General features: G+C 40.6%; 3 protein-coding genes across 4 annotated transcripts; 2 read left to right on the top strand and 1 right to left on the bottom strand.

The window, feature by feature from the left end:
• Nucleotides 1–297: 297 nt before the first annotated feature.
• LOC135347692 (ribosome biogenesis protein WDR12 homolog) lies at nt 298–6,822 on the bottom strand. 2 transcript variants are annotated; one of them, XM_064545714.1, is made up of 11 exons: nt 6,701–6,822; nt 6,468–6,553; nt 6,087–6,309; nt 5,714–5,763; nt 5,578–5,646; nt 5,193–5,353; nt 4,966–5,011; nt 4,381–4,616; nt 2,824–2,947; nt 2,441–2,646; nt 298–452 (listed from the first exon to the last, which is right to left on the bottom strand). In XM_064545714.1, exons 1-11 carry the CDS (start codon nt 6,754–6,756, stop codon nt 402–404), a joined length of 1,308 nt encoding a protein of 435 aa, XP_064401784.1. In that variant the 5' UTR covers nt 6,757–6,822; the 3' UTR covers nt 298–401. The 2 variants fall into 2 exon arrangements, with proteins under 2 accessions (XP_064401784.1, XP_064401785.1); XM_064545715.1 differs by having other exon boundaries at nt 2,842–2,947.
• Nucleotides 6,822–14,780, top strand: LOC135347694 (protein lin-9 homolog). Its single transcript, XM_064545717.1, is given in 14 exon segments — nt 6,822–6,917; nt 7,454–7,504; nt 7,960–8,066; nt 8,352–8,459; nt 8,646–8,699; nt 8,821–8,859; nt 9,072–9,163; nt 9,308–9,371; nt 10,634–10,705; nt 10,707–10,811; nt 12,580–12,804; nt 12,892–12,969; nt 13,134–13,758; nt 14,204–14,780. Coding segments are annotated over 12 exon segments (978 nt in total). The 5' UTR covers nt 6,822–6,862; the 3' UTR covers nt 12,898–12,969; nt 13,134–13,758; nt 14,204–14,780.
• A 7,251-nt stretch (nt 14,781–22,031) lies between these two features.
• On the top strand, nt 22,032–24,187 carry LOC135348099 (uncharacterized). The gene is made up of 3 exons (XM_064546277.1): nt 22,032–22,255; nt 22,755–22,907; nt 22,978–24,187. Exons 1-3 carry the CDS (start codon nt 22,164–22,166, stop codon nt 23,987–23,989), a joined length of 1,257 nt encoding a protein of 418 aa, XP_064402347.1. The 5' UTR covers nt 22,032–22,163; the 3' UTR covers nt 23,990–24,187.
• Nucleotides 24,188–24,667: the final 480 nt, after the last annotated feature.

The following is a 24,667-nucleotide window of genomic DNA, read 5'->3' as shown; positions in this document are numbered from 1 at the left end:
TCTGTAGATCCAAAGTCAAAAATATTTATGATTTTCTGAAAGCTTAGAAAAACAAATGGTGTGCTTCAATCCAAAATTTAGTCGTGGTCCTATCAGTTTATTATCATCACCGCCACTCACGAACATCTGTAAAGATAATCTTTTGTGATTTTCTAAGTAAGTACATGATTTTCTAAGTTGGATAGAACACTTCTTTTAGCCAATCAGATTGCAGTATTTATGGCAAACATTACTAATGCTATATAGCAGCTATAAATAATTATATGTAGGGCAGCCATTAGATAAAGTTGAGACGGCTTTCAAAAAACACATAATAACACATCTAACATAATAAATTTGCATATACATAATAATAGTTGTGTCACTATTAATAGAGTTAGTTGTGTCACTATTAATAGAGTTCACACGCTGTACGTTCTCAGTTTGTTATCATCACCGCCACTCACGAACATCTGTAGAGAGGCAAACGATACAATTGGTCAGTTACATAGCGGCAGCAAAAAGCTGTGGAATAATACCTTATACTTTCTAAGCCAACATTATAATGATAAGAATTACGGAGCAGATTAAATTAATTAAGGTATAATTATAGTATACCATAATGTTACTATTACCGTATAGCGGGTAATTTTCGTGGGGTAAAATATTCGTTATTTTCGTGGGCAGGCTGACCTCCACGAAGTTTTAACGTAGGCGTGGCTTATCGGAACGTAGGAATGCCGTGCAGCCACGAGACTAAACGAAATTTTTACTCACGAAAACCACCGTTCTCGAGTTGAACGAATTTTTTACCCCACGAAACTTACCCGCTATACAGTATAGACAGGTAGTAATTTTGACTGTTTTTAGGGTACTAATTTTGGTGGATTTGTAGCAGTACAAAATATTTGTCAAAAGATGTACAAGTATGGAAAGTTTGGAGTCAGATATAGATAAAAAAAGGGCTAGCTTGCTTAACATACTCTCAAAAGTACATCATACAAAAGTACATGAAAAAAAGAAAAAAAATTTTTTGGATGAGATTCATAATTTTTTTAAATGCTATTAGAGCGTACTTAATTTAACATTAACCCTTTCCCGGCTTTGGACGACATATGTCGTCCAGCGGACCGAGATTTTTCAAAAATTTGCTGTGCGGGCTGTGTTGGAGCTATGCACACGCTGTAGGTACCAGCACATGCGCATTGAGCTGCTCTTTCACATGGTATTTTCAACATCTTGCTTGGAGGTACGCTTTGTGCAGTACTGTCGAAAGAAAAGTGACCGTTTGATGATGACTTCAAGATCTTCGTAGTACAACCTCAGTGGGGTTCTAGAGCTGCTAGACAGTGAGAATATCGATGCTTATGGCCTTGTAGAGTGAGAGGACAGTGACTGGGATCATAGCTAGATAGGAAGCTACCTCAAGCTAAAAAATAAAGAGCCTGAGGAGCCTGAAGGAAGTTTCTGGATCTAGTAAGTCTAGAGTAGCATTTGTACATACTGTATTCTGATAGCTTCAGGATAGCTTCAGTATAGGTTTGCTTAGGCTAGTTAGTACAGCAGTGGATATCATGAGCCACCATTGAACTTGTAAACGTGTGTGTAGGTGAAGAACGTTTCCCGGGAAAAGGGCGTCTGCTGATACGACCTCGCAGAGAAGTTTCAGCAGATCCTGATCGAACTATGTCACCATGAGAACATTGAGAACACTTACTTAGTATCTATAGTCACTTTGTGCCTTCGTATAATATTGTTTGTGTACATAATTGTGAATGTTTGTAAACAATCGCTAATTAGTTGGGGGTGGTCAGTTGCTAGGTAACGATGATGATGTCATGGTACCCCCGGGGTCTGGGCTACCTGTAGGAAATAGTTACGAGTGATTTCAATGTATGGTTCATAAGATATGGATTTTTAAAGAAAAACATGTATTTATTCTGTATTATTTTGTTTTAATTAAAGCCGGGAAAGGGTTAATAACAAATTGCTAAAATTCGTACCCGTTTATACATGCAATAAAGTAGCTATAACTACAATAATGCATATTGTACACGTACATATTATATACATACAGGTCTTCCAATGAAGACTCTGCTTAGAAGATGGGCGTGGGTCAATGGTCGTGCACACACACACACTACCGCAATCGTTCTAATTATAGAACCAGTAAAAAATAATTATTTTTCTAGAAACAATGTACAAAAAATTGATTGGTAGTACATGGGCGTCCTAACCGAGGCTGGTTCTATAATTAGAACGCTTACGGTAACCAATAACAAGATAATCACATTCATGACACTCTCCAATCTACCACACAATCCAATATCAACATCGATCAATATTGACAAGTTGATAGCACGCTCCTTTGTTGTTGTATTTCGTGGATTTTATGGGTAGCAATCCTACACGAAAATTTCGCGCTATACGGTACATCAACCCCCTCCGGTATATAGAATACCTGAGGCAGACTCCAATCAGAGCACAGCACTTTGCCTTCATGAGCTGAGATAGTGTACAGAGGTAATTTGGAGCTTCGTATATCCCATAGTTTGAGGGTGGAGTCATACGACCCGGAGAGCAGTTGGTGCTCGTCTATTGGACTCCAATTAACGCACACCACCCAGCCCTGATGAGAGGAGAGGGTGGACTGGATCATCGACGTCCCTACAGTGTATGTGAATAATCCATTTATTAATTTTTTATTATGACATAATCATTTAGTAACGGTTATGTAACAACTTAGTAGCAAGGTTGTAGCGAATTACATTATGGTGAGGTAAACAATCAATAGCGATCGCCAGTACACTCAAACACATCATGTGATCACACCAACAACCCCACCATGCATGCAGTACATACCTTTCTCCCTGAGGTCCCATATCCTGACTAGCTTGTCTGAGTTGGCAGAGGCCACCAGTCCGTTTAGAGAGCTCCATGATATGTCATGAAACACCTTAGACCCAGTCTGAATAGATATAATATGCACACAAAATCGTTAATTTGAATGGCCATAACTTTAGTGCCGTTGGTTCAATACTGTTAATTTTATGATGTTCAGAAAACTTACAATGAGCTCGTTAAGATAGTATCTTAAAATCAAAAGTCTATTTTGATTCGGACTTGCTATCCTACACATCATTTGAAAGGTATTTTTCTAAGCTACGTGTAAAGCCATGCACACACACCAACTAAATCACTTATAGCTATTTAATAGTGTTCTTATTAATCAATCTCTTTCAGCTGCCATAACTTGAATTCTGTGGATCCAAAGTCAATGATTTTTTGAAAGCTTAGAAAAATACCTTTCAAATGGTGTCATCAAAGTTCATATTTGAGAGATAAAAGTATTTGCCAATTTGGCAGTACCATGGATTATATATAGCCCATGGTCCAAGGCCGAAAAATGACAATTTAGGGCCCAGGTGAAATTTTGGATTGAAACACATCATTTGAAAGGTATTTTTCTAAGCTTTCAGAAAATCATAAAAATGTTGACATTGGATCAACTGTACTCAAGTTATGGCTGTTGAAAGATGTTCAACTACACCCCCTCCGTTTAATCAATCTCTTTCAGCTGCCATAACTTGAATTCTGTGGATCCAAGTCAAAAACTTTAGGATTTTCTGAAAGCTTAGAAAAATATTTTTCAAATGGTGTAATCAAAGTTTATATTCGAGAGATAAAGTATTTGCCAATTAAGCCGTACCATGGATTATAGCCCATGGTCCGAGGCCAAAAAATGACAAATTAGGACTCGGACGAAATGTTGGATTGAAACACATCATTTGAAAGGTATTTTTCTAAGCTTTCAGAAAATCATAAAATTTTTGACATTGGATCAACTGTACTCAAGTTATGGCTGTTGAAAGATGTTCAACTACACCCCCACCCCCTCCGTTTATTTTCAGCTGCCATAACTTGAATTCTGTGGATCCAAAGTCAAAATTTTTATGATTTTCTGAAAGCTTAGAAAAATGCCTTTCAAATGATGTCATAAAAGTTGAGATAAAAGTATTTGCCAATTTGGCCGTACCATGACTCATGGTCTTTTTCCGAAAGGAAAAATTTATGGCTTGTTCCAAATTTGAGATTACCATTTGAAGAGTTCCTTCTGAGCTTTCAGAAAATCACAAAATGAACTGGACCACCAGAACTAAAGTTACAGAGCCAATTCTAGAAAATAATGATGATTATGGCAGAGATACCATAGCGAAAATTTCGAAATCCTACACGAAAATTGTTCTTTAATTAGCTATAATGTGCAAAAATATAAAGGCGTGGCTTCCGGTAAGCAGTCATTCCGCGAACATTGTGCAACGAAACGTTTTTAGAGGCCATTCCACGAAATATAAGTGCCTCGAAAATTTCGCGTTATACGGTGCTGATCAAGTCCCTCACCAGTGTGGTCTTGTTCTCCCCACTGTGTACATCCCACGTCCTGAGGCAATGATCCCATCCGGCCGTCACTAACTCCCCCTCACCCACCCACTCCACACTGCTCACAGGCCCACTGTGTCCCTGAAACGTCACAATAGGGGTACGGACGGGGGTACGATTGAGGGTGGTGGTCTTGGCCCGCTTAGAAGAAGAGTCTTCGTTATCAAGAGTCTCATCAGGAAGACTGTCGTCTGGTACTGCAAAGGAAGCGGGAAATATAACAGTTTGAGTTTTCGTTTGGCCAGTACATTCACATAATTATTGTCATAGAGTTACATTGTATGTACCGTATAGCGCGTCATTTTCGTGGGGTACAAAATTCGCTTATCTGGAAAACGGTGGTTTTCATGAACAAACATTTCGTTTAGTCTCGTTGCCTGCACTGCATTCATACGTTACGGTAAGCCACGCCTATGTTAAAATTTCGTGGAGGTCAGCTTGCCCACGAAAATAACGAATTTTTTATCCCACGAAAATCACCTGCTATACGGTACTCATTATAATTATGTACATATACACTAAATCTTTATTTATAGATTAACTCACCTGCGGACCATATCTTGAGGAACGTGTCCCACGAAACACTGCAGAACTATACAAGAGGAGATGCAAATACAATTCACAGTAAATTGATTGGTGAAAAACTAGACAAGGAGAAGCATAATTATTTGTACTTTTAGCTATATTTCTACAGTAGCTAGGAAAGAAGATTAAATCAGATAGTATAATTAGTTTTTAATTGCATAATAATTATAACGAGTTGCACTATTCACCTTAGTAGCATCAGGACTGACTGCAATAGCCTCGACAGAACGAGCATGACCTTTGTACTCATAGCAGAGGGACAGGGTGGAGCCAGTAGTAGACAGTTGCCAGAGGTGGATATTTTGGTCTTGAGAAGCACTTAGAAATAACAGTTCCTCTTCAGTGGAGACTAGGAGAGTTGAGACAAACAGTTTAATTACATAGCATTAATACGCATTAAATGGGCAATAAAATTAAAAATTTCCTAGCAGATTATTACTGAGATATATAATCTGAGATATATAATCTGAGATATAATATAATTATAAACAATGTCATACAGTTTTTTTAATGGGAAAAGGGGAAATATTGTAGTTAAGAAATTGCTGACAATGTTGTACCAATTGCTCTCACCATTTGGAGTGACCCACTTGACATCCTTGACTGGTCCACTGTGTTCCTTGCTCATACTCACCAGTTTACCTGCACATGTACGGATGCAGCAGCACTGAGGTACACGACAATATAGTGGGGGGGGGGGGGGACCTACCACTGTGGCTCCATACACTCACGCTGTTGTCATAGCATCCACTCAGGATGCTGAAAAATTAAAGAAGTATAATTCCGAGTTCTTGAATAATTATTATGCTAATGCTAAAATTCCTACATGAGCTTTATAAACATTTCTAGCAGACTAAGAACTAAATAAGTTCATGCTTCCACTAGAAAAATACTATAGCCATTCAGATATTATATATCTATGTTCAATCTTTCTGACATGCATAAGCTAGAATAGCTACATGCAAAATGGGCGATACTGTATACTTGGTACAAAATACAGCTAATACAAAATCCTACAGCTACAGCTATTAATTAGATACCTGGTACAAAATACAGCTAATACGAATATTCAACGTGCTCACAATCGTCTGCTGCAGTGGGCACAGCTGACCCAGTCCTGATGACTCAGCTCCTCCGTGAGAGAGGGGGGGGCTGAACGCTCTACATACTCGATAGCTATCACATTCTCGGTAGGGAGATCACGGGAGGTGACGTGGGAATCGAGGCTGTCTCGAATCAACTCTCCATTTATGAGGAAATCAAACTGTGTTGATGATAGCTTGTTGGATATATCCGCCTCATTGCCTGCAGTGTTTAAATACACACACGAGTAATTATACAACCATACATACACAACTTAATTTCTTATGCTAATATGGCTCAAAAGAGATCGGTCTAGTAATTAAATTTTGGTTCGATACTTTATTATTTAATAGTGGACAGCTAATTTATAGTAAACTCACTCTCTAGTAGCTGACAAATGAGGGACGATAGTTCTGTAGGAGTCACATTCACAGGCAGAGAAAAAGAAGTGTCTTGAACAAAATATCTGAGCAGGCAGAAAAAATCATCAGCAAGTACATACAAATAGTTAAAGATTAGGGCAATTTAGCCTAATTTGGGTACAGTTTCTTTGGCTTTTAAGAGACATCTCCTACACATTGTCTAACTATTATAGAGTATATATAAATTGTACCTGGAGTCCTTTGTAAAGAAAGAAGCTTGAATATGGTTCACTTCACTTTCATCCATTGCTGCTAGCTAGGTCCACGTGGAGCTCTGGGTGGGCGTTGCTCGTTATGCCATGTGGGGCGCCCAGTGCGCATGCGCGGTAGGTATAACGACTGAAATATGAAAAATGGCGAAGACCAATTTGAGTCCCAAACAAGCGAGTAAGAATCATTGTGAGTCAGGTACGTTGCTTCTGAGCTTGTACAGCTCATAAACTCTCTGTGTATGTGTTACCGTTTGTTCTTGCTCTCAAAAGGCTTGTTTCTAAGCTCTCTACATGTAACAAGGGAGTGTATGTATACAGTGCCTCAAGCTATGAAGTTTGATACCATTACGACATCTTAAATAGTACTAAGACTTCTTTTAGGCTCAATGAATGTAGCTTTACAATCTAGGGCATGTAGCTATTAATGTCTGGGCCAACCACTAAACATGTGGTGTGTGGTTTTTGAGCATACGTAGTTTGTGTTTATTTCCCCACCTAATGACCTTACCGCTGGTGTTGAGAGGGAGGGGTGGGCGGTTATAGTAGCTGCTAGTCTACTAGTTCCCGGTGTGTGTTCGAAACTAATTTCAAGTGTTTCATGCCCTGTAATAGTAAAAAAATAATACGTACTTTTTAAAATTAAAATAATAATTATCGTAATTATCGTCTTATTATACACATACGTAGACACATGACAGAACCACTGCTTATTATTGTAGTGCCCTCTCGTAGGTTCTGAAGACCTCCCTCTGCCGGCTGCAGACGTTCTAATAGACCTGAAAGGTTTGTTGCTTTTTCCGTGTACATATGTATATACATGTACACTGTTGACGTGTGATTTCTAGAATTTCGATACTCCCTCTGATTTTTCCCGAGGCAGTCGTTTTCTTATTGTGCATTTTGTGTATGTATAATGTTAATTTGTTAAATGATATCATTTAGCCATGTTGTCTTTAATATGGGTGCAAGCCTTCTAAGCGCTGTTATTTGTTGACCGTGTTGTAATCAATTTCCTTCGAGCCTGCCAAATACGTGTTATTATGTACAGAGGTGTAAATAAAAAAAGTGTCCATAAGAAGTTCTTAACTTTATACCGTATTTTCCAAAGCAGAAATTTGAAATGTTGGGTAGACAATGAAACACAGCTATTAAAGTTTATACCAACAGTGCCTGTATTAACCTATTAACACCGTTTAATCGGGACACTATATATTATGTATAATTTCTAATCGCCACAGAGAGTGCCAGGCGTAGACGGGCGATGGAGAAAGGTTTGAGGACTTCCCCACGAAAGAAAACTCCCAAACACATCACTCACAGCAGCTCACCAAAGAAGAGCTTGAATGTAACTAATTTCATAATGTCCTTGAGTGTAGTCCACTGTAATACAGCTCTTGTGCATTGTGTACAGGGATGTCTATACATTGTTCATTCACTGTATGTATTTATAGTGTCCCAGTATTACATGTACTTACTGTGATGTAACCCCCACCATATTGTGTTAAAATAGCTCACTCATTTTTTTAATTTCATAGCATAATAAATGCTATACATAATATGTACACCCACACACACACACACCTCACACACACACACACCTCACACATCACACACACACACACATACGCAGCACTCTGCACTGAGCAGCCGAAAGCTTGACTTCTCGAATGACTCGTCTGGCCTCCAGAACAGTGTGTCAGACAGCAGTGGAGGAGAGGGGGCCGAGAATGGACTCATGGTGAGAGAATATTTGACTTATGTGAACTGTAACTTATGCATCATGTACATGGTATGTGTGGGGAGGGTTTGGTTGGTGCGTGTATACATTACGAAAATTTTGATTATCTGATGTCATATTCATTGATTTGCTGTGGAATTCATCTCTATTTTTCACCTTAGCACATGTACTTTGAACCCTACACAGGAGATTGATGTCAAGCCTCTGAATAGATCTCTCACTGCCTCTCCTTCAAAGAGGGTATGTCTATTACGAGATTGTATGTGTTGCATACTATGTTAGTCTATAATTATTAGTGCAAGTTTGTTGATGATTTTTACTGGAAAAAAAATGTATAAATTTACTTACGATTTTCTTACAGTCACTGTCCAAGCTTCTTCGTTCTGATCAAGCCACCCTAGTAAGTAATGTACATGTTATTACTATACTGTACTAGACTCTAGTAATACTGCAATGGCTTTGTGTGTGCGCTGGTTTGAATGCCTGCATGGTGGACTCTACCTTTATAGTGCTTCTCTGGTCACTAGCTTAACGGTTGCAAAAGCTTTGTGGTCTGTTTGACTGGCAATACTAACAATGAGCTCATTACTGCACCTGTCTTGTTCCGTACAGCTTTCTGTGAGCAGTCGTTTCAGGAACCTGTTGAAGTTACCCAAAGCTCACAAGTGGTGCTATTACGAATGGTTCTACTCTGATATCGATCAGTAAGTAAAGTTGGTTTGATGTGAAATCGTGTTGGTACCAGTTAGTTTAAGCTGTGTTCTATAGCACAAAACAATGAAGCTAAAAATAGCGTCTAAACCATATACAAACACGTGTGATTTGATTCATCCATAGTATCTCTGTAGGCCATTGCTGGTTGGAGAAAATGATTTCTGTAGATGCCTTCAAGAAATGTTTCCAGATCTCAAGGTATGTTCAGCTCAATAGAGACCAAATCGTGTTTAAGTACAACTGTATACCGTACCTGCTTGGCTGGGCCCTTAAATATTAGTGCCAAAACAAAGTTGATTATTCAAGAATTTGTCCCTTTTATTTATAGTACATGTGTACAGTACTTTAGATCCCCTGCATTTTAGTATACTAAAGGTTACAAGTTAGAGATACTAAAGTAGGCTCTGTATTAAACTAGAGTCCAATTTCAAGGAGCTCTTTCAATTTTAATCGCTTAAATCGTAATTTTGGAACGGTCATAATTTCTTGTTTGTGTAATTAAATTTATATCCCGTTGCTACGTTGTTGCCAAGTGCAATATGAAGCATATTGCACTGCTGAAAGTCATATTGCACTGACCGCAAAGTCATATTGCACTGACCGCAAAACGCCCCTCTGGCAATTAGACAGACAATTAAATTAAAATTAAATTAATACGCATGAGAAATAACAAGTATCAAAGTATGTCCAGCCATGCAGGAATGAATATTCAGCACTGCTGGAGTTTCTTCTTGCAACCGTGCAGGTTTTAAAATTGTCCAAGATTTATTTTGTGGAAGATTCTGTGTTCCTAGATCGACCTAGTCCTCGACATCGTGATGCATGTCAATTCTGCTTCACCGTAGCACTAGAAGTGGCTCTTTTTGCTGGGGGCATGAGCTGTTTTGCAGCAGTGTAGAAGCGAGCTTTCTTGGCTTGGTTATGAGGCCGAGCGTAGACCAGCAGCTAGTATTCACTGAGTAGTGGGGTGGGGCTGTTTCTTTGCAGCAGTAAGTGGGGCGGGGCTGTTTTGCAGCACCAGAAGTGGGGTGGGGCTGTTTTGCAGATTTCAGTTAAAACTCCAACAATTTTGTATCAAGCCATTCGTCGGTCATGCCAATCTTATACGCTGCAGATACTGGCGTCTAGAAGAGAGAAGAGATGGAGCTGTGTCTAGAGTTGTCTCTGTCTTTTTTTGTGCTGTTTATATTGTGTTACTAGGACAGTGTTATGTTGCTATGCCCTCGGGATATAAACTAGTTATAACACGTGCACTCGGGCTGCATGGCATATATTGCACTCAGCCCTCGGGGCTGGCGCCCTCGTGCTTCAGTGCAATATATTCCATACATCCCTTGTGCCCGTGTTATAACTATAACATAGCCCCACTTGAAAGTTCGTGGGCAGATCCCTGCACATGATGATGATGTATATACGTATAAAGTTTATAATTATTCAATGAACACTATCCACACACACAGACTCGCTCCCTGACTCGTGTACAGTGGCATCAGCTTCGTCGCCTCATGGGCAAACCACGACGCTGCTCTCCGCAAACCACGACGCTGCTCTCCGACATTCTTTGCAGAGGAGAGAACTCTCTTGGAGTTTAGGAGAAAGAAAATAAGACAGCTACAGAGACAAGTGCACCAAGGAATGGTGAGGCTGAGAACACAATAGGTGTATGGAAGTTGCACATTATGACCAGTGTTTGCTCTATAGTGGTCACCACTGGGTTTACTATACATATTAAAAAGGTGAAATCCCGGATTTATTTGAAACCAAGTTTGTGGTAGCTCTAATGTACCTGCAAGGTCAGATATTATACACTATTCTATTCTATTGCTCTCTGTTTTTACACTGATTTATATGCACACACACACACACACACACACACACACACACACACACACACACACACACACACACACACACACACACACACACACACACACACACACACACACACACACACACACACACACACACACACACACACACACACACACACACACACACACACACACACACACACACACACACACACACACACACACACACACACACACACACACACACACACACACACACACACACACACACACACACACACACACACACACACACACACACACACACACACACACACACACACACACACACACACACACACACACACACACACACACACACACACACACACACACACACACACACACACACACACACACACACACACACACACACACACACACACACACACACACACACACACACACACACACACACACACACACACACACACACACACACACACACACACACACACACACACACACACACACACACACACACACACACACACACACACACACACACACACACACACACACACACACACACACACACACACACACACACACACACACACACACACACACACACACACACACACACACACACACACACACACACACACACACACACACACACACACACACACACACACACACACACACACACACACACACACACACACACACACACACACACACACACACACACACACACACACACACACACACACACACACACACACACACACACACACACACACACACACACACACACACACACACACACACACACACACACACACACACACACACACACACACACACACACACACACACACACACACACACACACACACACACACACACACACACACACACACACACACACACACTGGCATATAATTATTTATTGCACATTGTCCTTAGATCTTGCACTGATAGTACATGTAGCTACAAGCCACAAAACGCCTAACATAGATGATACACCTAGATAGAAGAATCACATGAGCCTAAAAATAATCGTCATGGTACTAAAAATCTGCGAACAAAGCTAAAGAGAGAACAAAGCTAAAGAGAGACAGAAGAATTAGCATCTCCACAATGGAAAAGAAACTAATGTCGTCACGTGGGTTACATTTTGCCTGTCCAATAGTTGTACAATGTACTTCCTGAACAAAATACAAAAACAAAGCTTGCTTTTCAACTGCATGTTTTGTGGTGTTTAATCATAGAGTCTATGGTTTGACAGTCACACCCGGACTCCGCATGTATGGGAGTGGTCCCGCCTTTCCTTGAGCTATCCACAAGTCAGGAAATTAAAGGGACCGAAACTTGTGGACTGGCAATGACGGGTCTGATCTGGTGCTCCTCTGAAGACCGGAAAAATATAAATTGTCTATTGAATGTCCTTCATATAATATGCATTCCGTTTGAGTCAAAATGGTACGCTTCAGCGGGCGCGGTTCCATCCAACCCAGTTAGCCTTGTGCTTACTGCCCCCTTCCAAACACACACACACACACACACACACACACACACACACACACACACACACACACACACTTGTGCAGATCATCTCAGACAACATGTCCCAGTATAAGGACCTCCCTGACGAGCTGCCCGCCCTGTTGGTAGTAGGTACCAAGGTAACTGCTCGACTAGCCTCAGCTAGAGAGCATGAGAGAGGCTTCTACACTGGCACTGTTGATGCTGTGGACATCGATAAACATCGCTACTGGGTCACTTTTGATAGGCCAGGCCTCGGAAATCATCCAATCCCAGACACAGAGATAAGAGTGAGTGTGTGTGTGGGGGGGGGGGGGGGACCTTCCCGGGGTTGGCCTACCATTCCTAGTTCTCTGTATTATAGAATTGCTTACTAGCCATAGGCAAGTATTGCTGGTGATCGGAAGGGGGTGCTCCAGGTGTTCACGTACAACGATGGGCACATCGGACAATGCGTGAGTTTAAGTTTAAAATAAAGGTTTTCACAATTTTGTGTATATACACAAACAAAGCTTGTGTGCGTGTATAATTTAATACAGACATTTTTTACACACATTTAGAGTTTATTACTTTGATCATACACTATACAAATTATCAAGGATTCCACATGCACTTGCAGACCTTCTCTGGCTATTGCAGTAGCGAGGAAGTGACCGCCATTTGTCCCGTGCGTAACCTCATGTGGTTGGGCACTGCAAACGGCACAATCAAGATCTTCCACGCTCCAACACTCAAGGTTCGGTTTGCGGCTAAGATGGTTGTTCACGGAGGCAAATCTGCATCTTTTATACTCAATATCATCCACGTTGAAGAAGCATCTTGCGTTCTTGTTGCCAGTCACAACGGAGAAATTTGGGTATTTTACGATCGTGTTATACAGGGTGGTCTTAAAGTTCGAGAAAGAATAACTCTGCCAGAGTTTTCGCCGTGTTTTCATCTCGTGAAAGTGCCGCATCGAGATCCCGGCAAAGTGGAGGTCTGGGGAACAATGGATCATAATTGAGTCCTAGTCTTGGAGAGAGTCAATAAAAAATGGACGCAGATAGAACTTGAAGCGTCGCCTGGAGACTTGAGGCTCAAGCTTTGCTCGTATATTGTTCACACATCTTTTACTAGTCGTACTACGGGCTTGGAGTGCAGTCATACGTGGGTGTCGTACCGAAATCGATCATTGCTTGTTGGATTTGATGCTCTGACGAGGAAGCAGAGGTGTAGACTTAACTGTGCAGATGCTCTCAGAAATCGTAAGTGTTCTATGTCCTTACATAATGTATGTATATAAGTGTACCGTAATGAATGAAGTTGCTCCTGCTCTGCCTGCCTGCATGCATGTGTAGTGCCAGATACACACACACACGTGCGTAGTTGTATATACCGTATAGCAGGTAATTTTCAGGGGACAAAATATTCGTGGTTCAGCAATATTGAGACATTTCGTGGGTAATATGTTCGTGGTAGCTGCTTGCACTGCAGGTAAAGGTAGGCAAGGTCGCTTCATTCGTGGGTAAAATATTCGTGGTCAGACCTCCAACCATGAAAACCACGAATATTTTGCCCCACGAAAATTTCCCGCTATACGGTAATTTTAATGAATCCATGTGTAATAGTAGACATTTGTACAATATAGTGCACCCCCTCCTATACGGTTACACACACACACACCCTCCCCACACACACACACACACACAGGAGATGACCCATCTTGCCAGGTAGTCACAATGGTCGCTAAAGGTGTGAAGTTATTCGTGGGAACATCAGGAGGTGTTGTGGGCGTGTTCGATTCAGAAAGTGTTGAACTTCTCAACGTCTTCTCATGGCACAAAGAAAAAGTCCGAACTCTGTTAGTAATGCCAAAAGAAATGGAAGCATGCATATGCAACGAAATCCCATTCAATAATTTGGAATCGGAACATCAGAATGGAGTCTCTAAAGGCCACAAGTTTCAGCGCGGGATGTCTGCTTTTGCGTACCTGGAGAATCAGCACTGTATCCATAATGATGAACCTGACGCTGTGATGCTTATGAGTATCGGAAATGGACGAAGAAAGTATCAAGTTAGCGAACAAAGCAAGCAAGAACGAATCAAGATATTCAATGATACTCAGCACTCTATTGGGAGGAGACCAACGTCTATGGACAAACTAGGGGAAGACATAGTTTTATTGCAATGGAGAAGCTAGCTGGCACTATAATGTGTGTATGTGTGTCTATATTTATACACGATTGTTTGTACTGTGTCATACCTGTGTTTGATTAATCCACTATACTTGCCTGAACAATGGATAAACTCCTGCCTATATATACCTATAATTATAGCAGCTATGAATAACGAGCTAGTGTCGCAAGCTGCATTGTGCTGCTAATGCCTCTCGCCATGTTATGCTTTCGCTCCAAAAGTATTATTAAATATAGTAGAGGGAATATTATATAATAAGCTATATATAATGAATTTTACATTAAAGTTATAGCTTATCTATATAATTATAAACTCACTGACTTGTTTTACATGCATGCATCTATTATAATTGTTGTTAGTGTGGCCTGAGATCGAGGCTAAAAGATCCCCTTCCTCCTACGTTTTTGACTTGTTGCAGTGTGGCGTGTGGGTTATAAACCGGGGCTCCGGAGCTGTAGGTGGGTGGCCGTATCTCACTTTCCTGTAGTCTTTCATTGTGATAGTCAACAGGTCTCCTGTAGTCTTTCATTAGATCACAGCCCTCCTGTAGTCTTTCATTAGATCACAGCCCTCCTGTAGTCTTTCATTAGATCACAGCCCTCCTGTAGTCTTTCATTAGATCACAGCCCTCGGCCTGTAGTCTTTCATTGTGATAGTCAACAGCCCCGGCTACAGTGGTAGTTTTTTTTTATAAACTCACTAAAACAAGTTTAATAATAGGGCAAAGGTAGGGCAAATAATAGGCTTCAATAATAGTGCAAAGGTACACAGAAACTATATAGAGCTAATATTAATCTAGATCTGTAACCTAGTCTATGAACTACGTATAATACATAATACAAACAAAAGAGTAATAATTATAGCGTGTGGGTTATAAACGGGGTGTGATATGATGATAGTGAAAACGAAGTTAATAGTCTCACACTGCCTCTCTTTGTATGGATGCGTTCTGTGGAGATACAGTTGCAAAAAATTCCGTTCCATGGAAACTTCTTTCAACAATATTATTTTTAAGAAAAAGAAAAAATTAAGCTGTTTATTGGCTTAATACCTTGTATTGGTCACAGTCAGTAATTTGTCATTAAAATACAAGTAACTTAATACTGACAGTGGAAGCCCTAGCTCTATAACGGACACCTTTGGGGAACAATGTTTTAATTGGCCTTTATACAGAGGTGGCCTTTGTTGAAGGGTTGTTTTGTACACAAACTGTTCATTTTGGGACCTGGCCTTTATTAGGCCCTGATAATTAATTATGCGAAGAATAATAATTTAGCATAATAGATATCTAAGGCCTCGATGTCAATTTTTGGTAAAGATCATGTCATTAAGTTTTGCATAACGATGTCCTCATGGCCAAAATGGCGAATATCCCAAGTCAGCAAGATAACACAGATGTCTCGTGTCAGTTGTATGCTGTGTTTATTGTTTATGTCCACGTCTTAAGAATGTCTATAATTATGTCGATTTTTTGCAAATAATCATGAGAATAATAGTCACCTTTTCAAGAATTAAAGAATAGGGAAGAAAAAGCCTCGGAATAACTTATCAGGACCTAGTCCATGGCATTTGACATTCTACTGAGCAATTCTTAAAATGCAAGTAACTTAAGACCCGATCTCCTTTTACGAAATAGTCATGCATGACTAGCTAGATGTGCATGAATGGCATGATGGGCTGCAATCAGTCAGTGACTCCATTATCTCTGGTATGAGCCGCTTAGTGCAATAGAAACATTCCCACTATCCTCCATTGACCTTCAATTAACTTTACTACAGTAAAATTATAAAATATGTGCGTTGCTAATGACAATGTGCATGCATGAATGGGCAGGTGGGCTGCGATCAATCAGTGATGCCATAGCAACAATTTGCTCAAGTATCTCTATCCTCCATTGACCTCCAATTAAATATTTATTACAGTACAATTAGAAAAATATGTGTTTGTTAGTGATGCCTTGCTAATGACAATGTGACATTTGAAACTTAATACTGACAGTGGAAGCCCTAGCTCTATAATGGACACCTTTGGGGAACAATGTTTTAATTGGCCTTTATACAGAGGTGGCCTTTGTTGAAGGGTTGTTTTGTACAACACAAACTGTTCATTTGGGACCTGGCCTTTATTAGGCCCTGATAAATTATGTTATAGTTATAACACGGGCACGAGGGATGTATGGAATATATTGCACTGAAGCACGAGGGCGCCAGCCCCGAGGGCTGAGTGCAATATATGCCATGCAGCCCGAGTGCACGTGTTATAACTAGTTTATATCCCGAGGGCATAGCAAAATAACACTGTCCTAGTAACACAATATAAACAGCACAAAAAAAGACAGAGACAACTCTAGACACAGCTCCATCTCTTCTCTCTTCTAGACGCCAGTATCTGCAGCGTATAAGATTGGCATGACCGACGAATGGCTTGACACAAAATTGTTGGAGTTTCAACTGAAATCTGCAAAATAGCCTCACCCCACTTCTGGTGCTGCAAAACAGCCCCATCCCACTTACTGCTGCAAAGAAACAGCCCCACCCCACTACTCAGTGAATACATGTATTAGCTGCTGGTCTACGCTCGGCCTCATAACCAAGCCAAGAAAGCTCGCTTCTACACTGCTGCAAAACAGCTCAGCAAAAAGAGCCACTTCTAGTGCTACGGTGAAGCAGAATTGACATGCATATGCGCATCACGAGGTCAAGGACTAGGTCGATCTAGGAACACAGAATCTTCCATAAAATGAATCTTGGACAATTTTAAAACCTGCATGGTTGCAAGAAGAAACTCCATCAGTGCTGAACATTCATTCCTGCATGGCTGGACATACTTTGATACTTGTTATTTCTCATGCGTATTAATTTAATTGTCTGTCTAATTGCCAGAGGGGCGTTTTGTGGTCAGTGCAATATGACTTTGCGGTCAGTGCAATATGACTTTCAGCAGTGCATTATGCTTCATATTGCACTTGGCAACAACGTAGCAACGGGATATAAGTTATAGATAGTACATGGGCATGAGGTATCTATGTATTATAGTGTCCCATATCACGAGGGCTTTGCCCGAGGGATGAGGGACACTATAACCATAGATACCCAATGCACATGTGCTAACTGATTTAGATCCCACTTTTCATTGGCTGCCTCAGGCAAGAAGTGTATCTATAAAAGCAGCAAGCCTTAGCAACAGCTTTATTTTTGAAAATGTCCTGTTCTAACAAGCTAGTCTAGATGATCTCTGCTAAAAAAAACCTTTGCATTGGCCTTGCTTCAACATTGGAATGGACAAACTAGTGACTCCACCTGTGCAGGAAGCGCTCTGCAACAAATGAGCCCAGCCTCCTCTTTATCTGCATGCACTCAAGCCCCACCCCAGCTCAAGCTCCTCAGTAAACTGTTCTGATATGTACGGCTAGCTAGCAAGGAACAGCTTGCAGCAATGCTACAGTGCACTATCATTCCCAAAAAGACACAGGAGTCTACTGCAATTTGAAACATGGCTGCAGGATAGAAACAACTATATAGAAACTGGTAGTGAAAAAACTGAACAGCCATAGCTAATTATCATGCAGCTACAGCTTTATTATCATTTCTGTACATTCAAAAATAGTACTTGTACTTTATACCCTCAAGCTTATAATTCCCTGGGAAACTATGAGATTATGGCTCATAATTCCCTGCTAAACACACACAAGTGGGATCTAAGCAAAGAATAATTAATAGGTGTCTAAGGCCTCGATGTCAATTTTTGGTAAAGATCATGTCATTAAGTTTTGCATAACGACGTCCTCATGGCCAAAAATGGCGAATGTCCCAAGTCAGCAGATAACACAGATATATGTCTCGTGTCAGTTGTATGCTGTGTTTATTGTTGTCCATGTCTTAAGTATGTCTATAATTATGTCGATTTTTTGCAAATAATCGTATAATAGGCACCTTTTCAAGAATTAAAGAATAGGGAAAAAAGCCTCGGAATAACTTATCAGGACCTAGTCCATGCATTTGACATTCTACTGAGCAATCCTTAAAATACAAGTAACTTAAGACCCGATCTCCTTTTACACAATAGTCATGCATGACTAGCTAGATGTGCATGAATGGCATGGTGGGCTGCAATCAGTCAGTGACTCCATTATCTCTGGTATGAGCCACTTAGTGCAATAGAAACATTCCCACAAGTATCTCTATCCTCCATTGACCTTCAGTACAATTATAAAATATGTGCGTTGCTAATGACAATGTGCATGCATGAATGGGCAGGTGGGCTGCGATCAATCAGTGATGCAATAGCAACAATTTGCTAAGTATCTCTATCCTCCAATTAAATCTTTACCACAGTACAATTAGAAAAATATGTGTCTGTTAGTGATGCCTTGCTAATGACAATGTGACATTTGAAACTTAATACTGACAGTGGAAGCCCTAGCTCTATAACGGACACCTTTGGGGAACAATGTTTTAATTGGCCTTTATACAGAGGTGGCCTTTGTTAAGAGGTTGTTTTGTACACAAACTGTTCATTTGGGACCTAGGTTCCTGGCCGTTATATAGCAACTGGCCTTTATTCGGAGGTGGTTGTTAACAGAGGTTCCACTGTACCTACTATAACCTAGTCTCATGAATCAGCCGCACTTGGAAAGTTTCCAAGTGCGGCTGATTCATGAGACTATACACTGTACCTACAAACCTATGCGTGCAGTATAATGCCTCATTTCACTGCATTTTGTCTGACTGTGACCATACAAGTATTAAAAATTTAATTGGAGGCCCTGATAATTCTTTTTCCACTCATTATTCTATTCTTATAATTCTTGAAAAATGCACCTATTATTCTCGTAAAAATCCTAATAGGCACCTTTTCAAAAATTAAAGAATATAGGAAGAAAAAGCCTCGGAATAACTTATCAGGACCTAGTCCATGGCATTTGACATTCTACTGAGCAATTCTTAAAATACAAGTAACTTAAGACCCGATCTCCTTTTACACAATAGTCATGCATGACTAGCTAGATGTGCATGAATCAGTGGCGTAGGCAGAGGGGGGCTGAGGGGCTAGAGCCCCCCCCCCTTTTGTGCTTTATCAACTCCAACTCAGCTTGAATCACCGATGTATTCTGCACTGTACTGTATGCATAGTTACTAGAATGATGTCATTGAATGGAAATGTGGGCAGGGCCATCTAATGCGCATACTGACTGCTGAGGAAAAAGTGATGACCTAGTATTATACTCTGGCCCTGCTCAACTGATTTGAGCCCTGCCCTTTCCAAAATCCTGGCTACGCCACTGCATGAATGGTGGGCTGCAATCAGTCAGTGACTCCATTATCTCTGGTATGAGCCACTTAGTGCAATAGAAACATTCCCACTATCCTCCATTGACCTTCAATTAACTTTACTACAGTAAAATTATAAAATATGTGCGTTGCTAATGACAATGTGCATGCATGAATGGGCAGGTGGGCTGCGATCAATCAGTGATGCCATAGCAACAATTTGCTCAACTATCTCTATCCTCCATTGACCTCCAATTAAATATTTATTACAGTACAATTAGAAAAATATGTGTTTGTTAGTGATGCCTTGCTAATGACAATGTGACATTTGAAACTTAATACTGACAGTGGAAGCCCTAGCTCTATAACGGACACCTTTGGGGAACAATGTTTTAATTGGCCTTTATACAGAGGTGGCCTTTGTTGAGAGGTTGTTTTGTACACAAACTGTTCATTTGGGACCTAGGTTCCTGGCCGTTATATAGCAACTGGCCTTTATTCGGAGGTGGTTGTTAACAGAGGTTCCACTGTACCTACTATAACCTAGTCTCATGAATCAGCCGCACTTGGAAAGTTTCCAAGTGCGGCTGATTCATGAGACTATACACTGTACCTACAAACCTATGCGTGCAGTATAATGCCTCATTCACTGCATTTTGTCTGACTGTGACCATACAAGTATTAAAAATTTAATTGGAGGCCCTGATAATTCTTTTTCCACTCATTATTTTATTCTTATAATTCTTGAAAAATGCACCTATTATTCTCGTAAAAATCCTAATAGGCACCTTTTCAAGAATTAAAGAATATAGGAAGAAAAAGCCTCAGAATAACTTATCAGGACCTAGTCCATGGCATTTGACATTCTACTGAGCAATTCTTAAAATACAAGTAACTTAAGACCCGATCTCCTTTACGCAATAGTCATGCATGACCGACTAGATATGCATGAATGGCATGATGGGCTGCAATCAATCAGTGACTTCATTATCTCTGGTATGAGTGCAAATAGAAACAATTTGCTCAGGTGTCTCTATCCTCCATTGACCTTCATTAACTTTACTACAGTACAATTAGAAAATATGTGCGTTGCTATAGTGACAATGTGACATTTGAGAAGTAAGGAACATAATATTTGTATGGTCACAGTCGGACAAAATGCAATGAAATAGGTTAGTGCAATTTGTTATGTAAGCAAAGGTTGGAGTAACAGTAATTACCGTATAGCGGGTAATTTTCGTGGGGTAAAAAATTCGTTACTTTTGTGGGCAAGCTGACCTCCACGAAATTTTAATGTAGGCGTGGCTTACCAGAACGTATAAATGCAGTGCAGGCAACGAGAAATTTTTCCTCACGAAAACCACCGTTTTCCAGATAAACAAATTTTTTACCCCCACGAAAATTACCCGCTATATACGGTATATTATTTCATTAGTATTGTTACAAAAATTTATGTGACTTAAGTAACTGAAGACCCGATCCTTTACGCAATAGTCATGCATGACCAACTATGCATGAATGCATAATGAATCTACATTATAATACACACACTCACAGGTTAGTTCAATGTACAGTGCAATAATTATGCTAGTTAGTTCAATGTTCAAGGATCAGTGGTCTGTTATCAGTGACTCACTGATCACTAAATCGATTGGGAGGGAAGTTGCTTTTGAGGCCTTCCCTGCAGTTGAACGAGCTCCTCTGATGGCTTGGATTGAAGATCTTAGGAGCGAAAACGAGAGGCGGCATCTCAGCCAATTCATTGTGGAGGTATAGGGTTGGTCCCATTTTGCGGCCAGAAGGGTGGCAAGACGCTTGTAAGTGGCTGTTGAAGCGGGGCCAAGGCCTCCTGTTGATGACATCACGAGTGGTGTGAAGGAAGAGTGCTCTATTTCTTGGATTTGACTTTCATAGTAGCCATTAACTTGACCTCTTGCAGACACGCCCCTTATTTTAATGCGCATGCGCTTAAGCTACCAAAACAGATTCATGTACACAACCTTAGCACAGCGCAGCTTGAAATACTCGTTGTTCAGGTAGGAATTCCGCAGACCTAGCTATGCATACACTAATTAAGTACTCAGACAGTCTCTCCTCCAGCTTAGTCTAATATCAACTATAAAAGCATGCTCTTTGGAGCTTTCTTCACTCAGAGATTTCAGAAATCTTCACAACAAAAGATATAAGAAAAGCCAAGAACGAAATGAAATTGCTACTGCTTGTGGTTTGCTGTGTGGTGTCCACATCACTAGCTGGTCTGATTGACAAAGAGGCTAAACTGAAAGCTGTGCTCAAGTGAGTTATGACTAGTCTCGCAGTCAATCAGTTCACTACGAGACTAAGTTATGACCTGAGATTATAAGGTTACTATTAAAGGCGGGTAGTAATTTTTCAGATTTTTCTCTGATTTTAGGGCAGCAATGCGAATATATTAGCACAATATTAAATTTTTTAAAAGGTGCATGAGCATGACTTGAATGGAAAATTTGGAGTCACATATAAATGAAAGTTTAGCACACTCTATATAAACAGAGGAGGTTGGTCACAATTTAAACCGTAGCAAAACATGCTATGCAAACAGCGTTTGGCCTCGAATTTGCCTTCAACCCCCTGAGTCAGGACTTTTGTCTTATTATTTCATGCATTGTTGAGCACTTATATATCTCATGCATGTTAATTATCTTTCTTGTATATTACATCTCCTTGCTACATTAAGATTAAGACTGATCCACCTATACGTTACGTATTGATACCATAAGTATATGCATAATGCCTCTTTGCTTTATTTCATCAGTGAAGTTGATGAGATATTGCAAGATATGAAAGATGATGATGAGCCTCATCCTGAACCACTCGGAGACATTCAAAAACTCGAGTCTATGATGAATGAAGCAGTGATCGAGGGAGATATTTCACCAAAGCCATCCCACAAACAAGACTCACAAGGGTAAATTTCTGGCCAGATTTCACAATTGATTGTTCATCAAAATGATTATCCATGTATCTACTCTATACAGGAGTCCTGCCATGGAGGAGATGTTGCTTCACAGTGAGAACATTGACGAGGCAACTGCTGAAGTGGAAGCTGCTGGCGGTCGCGTTCTACTCCAACTTGGTCACAACCTCTTGGTTGCAAAAGTCCCCTCTCGTGTAGCCAAGCAGAATAGCTTCAGTCATTCCTCAGCCCATATTTCGAGCTCAGCATCAGCGTCAACTTTGACCCATGTTAATGCCTACTGGATGGCACGAGAAGATGAGCTGAAACCACAACCAACGATTCAAAAGTGGACAGAAAAAACAGCTCCAATGGCCCTTAAAAGAGAAGATTCCAACGAAGATTTTCGGGGAGATTCACCATACCGTCAAACCATGACTGGGAAGATTGCCGTTGGTATTGTTGTTGCTTCCGGTCCTGGTAGCTTAGCAATGAGCCAAACTGAGTATGAAAAAGTTGTAAGTGAATGCCACGCAGGGCTTAAATTCTGGTCAAATCAAGCTGCGAAAAAGGGGGTTAGTTTGTCGTTTGCGTTGTATTCTGGGAAGGCAACAATCACTGCTTCCAGCCCAACCTCTTGCCCTAGCTATCCAGCTTGCCACGACGTGTTTGCTGATGCTTCACTCCAAGCTTTTGGTTATGCAAAAGGTAAAACTGGAAGGGACGATTTAGCACAAGCTATCAAAAACCACGCTGGTGCTGGTGGTGCTTTCCTTGGTTTCTTCTCTAAGTACAGGCAAAGCCATTTTGCTTATGCCTATTTTGGTGGCGGACCTCTATACATGCAGTACAGCAATGACGGTTGGGGTTCCGATCAGATTGACAGGGTTTTCGCTCATGAAGTGGGACATGTTTTTAACGCTCCTGACGAATACACAAGTTGTAAGTGCGCCCAACTGTATGGCAGGGGAACCTGCACTGCTAAAAATGCCAACTGCGTTAGCTGCACTTCTTCTCAAGCTGGCTGCATTATGGATGGCAATGATCTGGGCAACCTTTGCGAGAATTCCAAGAAGCACGTCGGTTGGTGCTAAGAGACTTACAAGGAATACTTCTGGACTGCTTTACGGACTTGACCTATATCTTATATATGTTATAGTATGTTGTGAATAGTTTAGCTATATCACAGTTATAGTTGAGCTATAGAGACTCTTGTAGTTAATGTGATTCACATTATATCTTTTTATAGTTTTGTGGTTATGTCAAGGACGTATAAACAGAGACATTTGCAATGTGAAATAAATTGAACGAGTGTTGCAAGCTGTGCTGTGCTAATGCCTCTCGCCACGTTATGCTTTCGCTCAAGAGTGTTATAGTAGTTTGTTATAGTAGGGGGAATAATAATTATATAACCAAGGTTTCATATACTGAGGGGTGGGAGCCCTGGGATTCCCCCCCTGGAAATAAGAAAAATTGATGATGTCATACCAAATTGTGGTGTTTTACAGTGTTGTAGTAGTAGCAAATTAAAGTTATGCATCACGATGTGGTAAAAACAATTAAACCAGTTACTGCCTGCCAGTAACATCATGTGATCACATCAACAACCCACCATGCATGCAGTACATACCTTTCTCCCTGAGGTCCCATATCCTGACTAGCTTGTCTGAGTTGGCAGAGGCCACCAGTCCGTTTAGAGAGCTCCATGAAACACCTTGGACCCAGTCTAACAGAGTTACATGATAATATGGACACAAAATCGTTAATTTGAA

The sequence above is a fragment of the Halichondria panicea genome, chromosome 14, assembly GCF_963675165.1.
Source record: "Halichondria panicea chromosome 14, odHalPani1.1, whole genome shotgun sequence".
NCBI lineage: Eukaryota > Metazoa > Porifera > Demospongiae > Suberitida > Halichondriidae > Halichondria > Halichondria panicea.
The sequence above is the reverse complement of the archived record's forward strand: the minus strand, read 5'-3'. Positions and strand labels throughout refer to the sequence as shown.